At 30.7% G+C, this 8,179-nt stretch overlaps 1 protein-coding gene across 1 annotated transcript in view; it reads left to right on the top strand.

The window, feature by feature from the left end:
* LOC117172818 (alpha-tocopherol transfer protein-like) overlaps window positions 1-5,787 on the top strand; it is a 33,773-nt gene extending 27,986 nt beyond the window's left edge. The window contains exon 4 of the mRNA XM_033361063.1: window positions 5,359-5,787. Within this exon, the coding sequence (XP_033216954.1) occupies window positions 5,359-5,616 (258 nt within the window). The 3' untranslated portion in view covers window positions 5,617-5,787. The remainder of the gene's footprint in view (window positions 1-5,358) is intronic.
* Window positions 5,788-8,179: the final 2,392 nt, after the last annotated feature.

Below are 8,179 nucleotides of genomic sequence, written 5' to 3'. Positions count from 1 at the left end.
TTACGCAATCAACCATTAGGGTCGGGAGGTTAGATGCGAGGAGTTGAACTCGATAAGAGAATTTAGATCATGCAGGAGTAGGGATGAGGGCTAAGGAATAATACAAGAATGTATGGAAATGTGGGGGAAGTTGGAGGAAGGCTGCGACGGTACCGAAGCTCCCAGCGACGAATTCAAAGGGCAGATCATTTTTGTACACGGGCGCGACTCGTTCTTGAGCGGAATTCCGAATTTTGTACAAAATTCCATTTTGAGACACTTTATAGAAATAAAATCATTGTTATTTCACTCTGGGTTTCTGTTTAATCAATTGAAAGACCTTTTGATTATTTATAAACAATTTAGGAGACTCTTCAGAACGAGATTTCATCGCGGGAGTTGGGTTTCCAAACCCTTCACTGTGGAAACGGACTCGACATCGTTGAATTCTCATCTTCAAGTGGACGTTTTAATGTCAACCCTATACTTCATAATTTGAAGTATTTGACTGTTTCGCGCGTAAACTCAGTTCCGCTCGTTACAAAATGTTCATACTAGCGCCACGCACGGGAAGTTCAGGAGTGTACTTCGCGAAAAAATATGCTCATTTTTCCTTATACTACTTTGGTCTCCTTGTATCTATTCTCCATGGTCGGTTGGTAAAATAGGGAGATCGGTTTAAGGGTCGTATTCATAGTCCGAACTTAAGATAATGCTTAAGTCTGCCTTCATTAAAACCGCCTTATCGGTTTTAAGTCATGATGTATTCAGAGATATATTTTAAGATGATCTTTGGTAAGTTTAAAATTTCAAACATGATCTTATTTTGTGTAAGGTAAGCTTTAGCAAGACAAAACTTAAGATCATCTTAATGCGTATTCGGTAACTTCCGTAATAATTCTCATGTATCCGACAATCTGATTGGTTAAAACATCTTAAATTTTGACAGTTAAAAGTCGATTAAAGGTGCATTTTCACGCATGTGTACTGCTCCCCAGCCAACAGGAAATATCGTAAGAGTAAAAGAGACAGAGAGCGGAAAATTGGAAGAAAAGTACTCTATGTTTTTTACCCTAATGACGGTTCTGCTGACTGGCGCTCAGTGAGGAAAACGCACATTTTTTGGTTCAAAATATGATTTCGGCTGATCTTGTGGACCAATGTGGATATTTTTTTTAAAGCTGATAAAAATCAAAGAAAATTGTCGAGCCTGATTTTTAATTTAATTTTTCAGTTCTTTTATAAATGAATAAATATGACGAAAAAATGACAACTTTTTCTATTTGACGTTCCCGGTGCTCGTCAGTAATAGGAAAATGGTTGTAATCGCCAATGTTTTATAGATTTACATTATATCAAGATACTCCATCATGATACAATAAACAAAGAACATTTTTATAAAGAAATTATTTGTTAAAAATGTCTTTTCTATTATTTTCAATAATTTAACGGTTTTTAAGTCATATTGCAAGAAATTTGAATGGAAACAATATTTTAATGAAGAAAATTTCTCTTACGACTATTTTTGTTAATATTATAAACAAATTTAATAATAATTGCATGATTCATGCATTTGTCGTCAGAAAAATTCGTTTTTTCGATGTCATGTTTTTAAAATTAGGAACCTCATGATAATTTCAAAAAAATTCATAATTTTTTAAATAAATTTTATGATTTTATCAAACCAATTTAATAAACAAATGCATTATTCGAACACTTAACGACGGAAAAATTCGTTTTTTTAAAGCTATACCTTTTATTTGGGAACTCCATCATAATCTTAGCAACATCCTTCACTATTTGACAAATTTTATTTATTTTGAAATAAATTTAATAAACAAATGCATCATTCGGACATCTGATGACAAAACATTCATTTTTTTCGATAGCAGTCCTTTTAATTAAGAACTTCATGTTAATTTCAGCAACATTCATAATTAGTTTATAAATTTTATGATTTTTCAAACAAATTTTATAAACAAGTGCATTATTTGGACATTTGTCGATCGAAAAACTCGTTTATTTCCAATACCAGTCCTTTTAATTGGGAACTTTACGATAATTTTAGAAACATTCATAATTAATTGATTATTTTTCTGTTTTTGTTAAACAACGGTAAGTACTGAATGAAAAAAATTGTTTTCTGAAATTAGAAGGACTGACTGAAAAATAAGAAGTTTTTACGTCGACAAATGCCGAGATGATGCATATTTTAATTAAACTTGTTTAACAAAAAAAAATAATTTATCAATAAATTATGAATTTTTCTGAAATTATTATGAGGTTCCTAATTTAAAACAATTGACTTCGAAAAAAAATGAATTTTTCTGACGACAAATGCCTGAATAATGCATTTGTTTATAATATTAACAAGAATAGTCTTAAGAGAAATTGTTAGCATTAAAATATTTTTTCCATTAAAATTTCTTGCAAAAATACTTTTAAAAAAACGTTAAATTATTGGAAATTATAGAAAACACATTTTCAACAAATAATTTGTTTATAAAAATTTTTTGTTCATTGTATCATGATGGAATATCGATATGTAATGTAAATCTAGGAAACGGCGATTACAAAAATTTTCCTATTATTGACGAGCACCAGGAACGTCTGAAAGAAAAACGAGCCATTTTTTTCGTCATATTTTTTTATTTATAAAAAAATGAAAAATTTAATTAAAAATCAGGCTCGACAACTTTCTTTGAAATTTTATCAGCTTTAAAAAAACATCAAAATCGGTCCACAGGTTCAACAGGAATCGTATTTTGAAGCTAAAAATGTCCTTTTTCCCGAAGAAAAAATATATTTCTCAAAAATTTCAAAACAGTATTCACACGTGATAGAAAATAAAAAAAGTGACCGAGCTATATTAAAAAAAAGCCACAATATTTTGAATTAGGGATCTTTTTCTATTACTAAAAGAATTATATACTCTCGTTCTTCAATGAAGAGTAAGGTTAAGGTTTCTTTATAAGATTATCTTATTCAACTATGAATACATCTGGTGGATTTAAATTTTAATCTTGTCTTAAGCAATGTTTATGAATATCTATCTCAGCAGACGTCTTAGCGAAGATCGAATTTTTAAGTTTTTCTTAAGATAGCGGTCTGTGAATCTAAACGCGGACTTACACTTAAGCTGGGACTATGAATACGACCCTAATAGTGTTAAAAAAAAAAGAATTACTATTTTAAAATTGTTATTTTATATTATTAAAACATAAATTTCTCTATATAACTAAATAGTTTATCCATGACGAAAATCATAAAATATCTTCCTTATATAACTATAAAACTAAAAAAAAACTTTTTAAAATCAAATGTGGCCGCCTTGAGAACATTCACTTTTTAGTTTTATTTATTTTTTAAATGTACGATATTTTAGTAGATCAAAAAAATGTGAAGTTTCATATAAAATTTTAAAAGCGTATTGAATTAACTGCAAGCTGTTGTAAGGAAAATTGAATTATGCCAATTTTTGCAAAATACAACTTTTTAAAGCAAATTTTCGTTAATTTTTTCATAATTCACATAAATGTTCAAGTAGCCCTAAGTTCATACAAACTTTTTTTGGTGAAAAGAAGTCCAATTTAATATGAAATCCCGGTTAGGAGAATCTGCGTTGGAATATATAATACAAAAGCTTTGAAGAAAATAATGTAAAATCCCTTGTAATAATTTTGAATAATTTTAAATCCTACGTGCAATAAATAACTAAATCATTCGTTCGTAGGTTCTATATTTTTTTAAATCGATTCTTTTAATATTTTAACATTATTTATTACTAGACTGATTTTCGTATCATGATTTTTTTAAATCGCGAAAAAATTAGAAGAAATTTATTATAGGAGAGAGGGGGAAATAGAGAGACAGAGAAAGAGAGTTCATAAGATGACAGCAGTAATTACTTTAATCCTGAAATAATAATTTAGAAATAATATATTCGAAATCTATGTTTCGTGACAACTCCAACGATGTTACTTGATTTATTAAGTTAAAAATTACTGTAAGTACACTGTTACAATTTTTCGTTTCGTAAAATTATGATAAACGTAGGAGAGTTAGAATAAACGTAGGAAAACTTAGTTACTAATTACTTAAACCGATCAGGTTATCGCTTTCTTGGGACCTTCTCAGGTTATCATGATTCGTTTCGTGATGAAAAATATTCGTGATTCAGCATGTTAAAACGCTCAATTTTCAATGAAAAAATCTAGTAAAATTCCTGTAAACTTTTGAATACTTCAACCTTAACGGTACATCATTAAGATTACAAAAAAATTAAATAAATATTTTATTATTAGCGAAAAACACCCATCTTCCCAAAATGCAGACATTTACTAAAAATGCATAACTTTTGAACAAACTGAGATACGAGACTTCAATCTATGTACGCTGGGTCATGCTATAAAAGACGAAAAATCAATATATGACTCAAAAAAGAGAAACCTTTCAAATTACTTATAAGCTTCATAAAAATTCAAAAACTGTAATTTGAAGCTCAAAACGAGTTTGTACCTGAGTTAAAGTTATCATGGGTCGTTTTAGACCCAACGCAAAGTTGACCTGCTCACTGCACAGGCCAGGTTATCACCGGGAAAACGCAATTCAGCACAGAGGGTCCTCTATTACTAAAGTTTGTTTAGGGTAGGGATAAGTATTTCCGGGGTACACGGATTCTAAGTATTGAGACAAAAGAAAAATGTTTTGGGTCTGAAACGACTCACGATAACCGGATCGGGTTAATTTTCAGTCACAATTAGAGAACTTTCTAGAATACAATGCAAAAAAATGCCACCATTTTCTCATCATTGTCCAGTAATGTCGCTATTTCTTCACATTTTCGTGAAAAATATTTTCAAACTTTTTCATTGAATGATGTGATACTCGTCTATTATTTATTATATAACTTTCGGACTATTTGAAATTTTCGACTTCCTAAAGAAAAATATTTTATAATTCGTACATTTATAATGTATTCACAATTATATTGTTTTTATCCAACTTTCCAAAATTAGGCGATTTCAACCATTTTCATATTATTGACGAGCACCAGGAGGACAAATAGAGAAAATTGACATTTTTTCGTCATGTTCGTATATTTATAAAAAAATTGAAAGTCTCTTTTAAAAATTAGGCGTGATTAGCGTGAATAGCTGCGTGAGGGAAACTTGGGTAGTGGGGATAAAGAAAGCAGGTAGAACGCGATCAAATGGACACTGCCCATTTATTAGTGCCATTTTTTTCTATCTTAATTTCACTATTCTACATTCCAAATGCTCAAATTGAGAAATGAAAAACCAGAAATTTTTTTGAATGAAATAAAGCAAATTTAAGAAATTTGCTGGAGTATTGTAATGATTTAAATAAAAATTGTAGTTATACGTTCATTCGAAAAAGGAGACTTTGGAAAAATTCGTTCCAATGGAAATTTTGCCAAATGAGGTTGGAGGAACCGCTGGACCAATAGCTGAATTAAGAGAAAATTGTAACAAAGAATTGGAGAAACATCGATCCTGGTTCATTGAAGAAGAAGCCACAAGAAGAGTAAATGAATCCATTCGCCCAGGAAAAGGCAAAACTGCGACTGATCTTTTTGGAGCCGAAGGCAGTTTCAAAAAACTGGATATTGATTAAATCTAAATTGTAAATAATGATTAAAAACCTTTAAGTTTATGGTATTGGATAATAGGGCTGTTTCCAGTGGCGCCAATCCTATTTGAAACAGGTCGGGGGGATCTACTTCAGACAGGCCCCACCCCCTTCTGTTTGAGAAAAAATAATGTAATGAGCAAAAAAAAAAAAAAATCGTGAAAACGACGAAGGAATAATAAGGAGACCTAACTCCGTTTCGCCACTTGGCAATAGAAACATTACCGTAAATGGTAGGGACATTACAGAAAGATCTTAAATTTTCATGCGCAGGTGCGCAGTTGTGCTCTTCCTATATATGGAAAAGTGTGCGAGTGAGAAAGTTTGTTAAATTGACGTAACTTACAGAGAGAGTATGTTCGTTTGTTTTGATGCAGGTAGCAACATTTTTTCAGTTGCAAGTTATAATTATTTAAATTATTAAAGTGTCTACTGATCTGGTTAACTGAATGACTTTAGCGTTAACACTTGTAAAGATAAAAGAGTTCATTATAAAAGTGGCAAGAATGTAGACTATAATGCAATTGTTTGATCATGAAATCTGGAAATTGTAGTACATTATTATTACTGAAATCGTACCTTGGAATGAAGAATACGGTTTTTTTCTAACACTTCCAAGCATTTTTCATCTTAAAAAAACCTGTATGATTGAAAATATAATCGATCTAGTTGCCTAAACTCGCGTCAATTTGACAACCTTTCTCACTCGCACACTTTCCCATGTATAGGAAGAGGACAACTGCGCACTTGCGCATGAAAATTTAAGATCTTCCTGTAATGTACCTACCATTACGGTAATGTTTCTATTGCCAAGTGGCGAAAGACTTTCCACTGGCAGTTGGGTCTCCTTATTATTCCTTCGTGGTGGAAACACATTTATTTCATGCGGCACTTGTGTAACAAATAAATTCTTGAAATACATGAATAGCACGCCAAAATTTCAAACATCAAATTAAAGAACTTTCTTCTAGCTTAATTTAAAAATAAATAATTGATAATAATTTTTCTATACAATAAGAAATCAGCAATTTGAATAGAAAAAGGTGTATTAAAACACTCAAATTGTTAGGACTTGAATGATTTATTTTTATCAGTTATTCAAAAATTACTTAAGATTCTACTCAGCCGTACTAACCCCGAGGAGTATAAAATTCTACTGAGGGGTAAAGATTTCCCACAGTAGTGGAAGGGTGGTTGTAGAATACCTTACATATTATTCAATTAAATCATTGTCTTTTTATAAATTTTGGAAAAACTTGCAATGTTTTTAAAATATTAGGAAACAGCGTTTATTTATTATTTAATTTTTATTATTATAATATTTTAAAATGTATAGATCGAAATAAGAGAAATGTTTAAATGACTCGAATGTAATCTGAAAATCTAAAAATAAAATTAAATATGGATTCAAGCACATAGCTCTACTTTTTCTCCAAATGGAATCACAGAAAAAACTAGAAATAAAATTTGTTGCTGGAAATTTTCTAGAGCGATAAAGTTTTGTGTAGCCAACTTCGCGTCTTTCAAAAAACATGTGTTTGTCATGGAAGAACAAAAGAAAATTTAACCGATATTTGTGTAAAGTTTATCCTGCAAAGTTAATTTTTGTTGCAGAGAATCTTTCGTCGGAAATCGATGTAAAGTTTATTCTCTGTTTTTTCTGTGATTTTTTGTACCCGGTTTATTTATGCTGGTATACAGCAAAAGGATATAATAGAAGAATTGTTTTTTATGATTTTAAAAATTCAAAGATACTTAATAATAGTGCTCTCATATGTAATATTGGCGAACCTGTTGATAAATATAAATTTAATCTTGTGAATGATGGATTTGTGCCCGTTGTGTTTTATTTCACTTTCTTTACTTAATTATTTCCTCTTATTTTTCGTGAATTTTTATTTAATTGATTTACACAATATATTTCCCAATTTTCAGAACCCCCCCTCAAAACAGGTCGGGTGGCCGCCCGACCTGCCCCCGGGGTTGGCGCCCTTGTTTGTTTCCAAAGTCAGATATCATTTTTCCAATTAAAGAATCTTATGGTACATAAAATTATAATTTTAGAAAAGCCCATAAAGTAGTTTTTACATATAAGTTTTCTATTACCATATCGATTGGAGGGCCCCTTTGACGTCAAAGGAGTCGGATTTTCCACCAATCACAGCTTATGTATCAGTAATTCTCAAATATCTTTTAATGTGCCGACGTTTTGTTTTGTTTATTTGCACATAGAAAATAGAAGTAGCAAAATATTGTTTAAAAATATGTCAAAGTCGGTTTCGTAAAACCCAATAGCGAAAATTTACCGAAAATATATATATTTATGGTATGTATAAAGAATGTTTACTGAACAATTCGTAAATATGAACGAGTTTAGAATGTGCTAATAATTGTACTTACTATTTACCTTCAACGTAATACTGACTATTATTCCAAATACCAGGTCTATACATATGAAACCGGTATTGCCATCTAGCGGCCAGTAGGCACACTTGTAGGCACTGTCGGAACTTACCATTTGTGCTAATTGGCGTATTGTCATCTGTCA

This window comes from Belonocnema kinseyi, chromosome 5, assembly GCF_010883055.1.
Source record: "Belonocnema kinseyi isolate 2016_QV_RU_SX_M_011 chromosome 5, B_treatae_v1, whole genome shotgun sequence".
Taxonomy (NCBI): domain Eukaryota; kingdom Metazoa; phylum Arthropoda; class Insecta; order Hymenoptera; family Cynipidae; genus Belonocnema; species Belonocnema kinseyi.
This window is presented reverse-complemented; position numbering and strand designations above follow the sequence as displayed.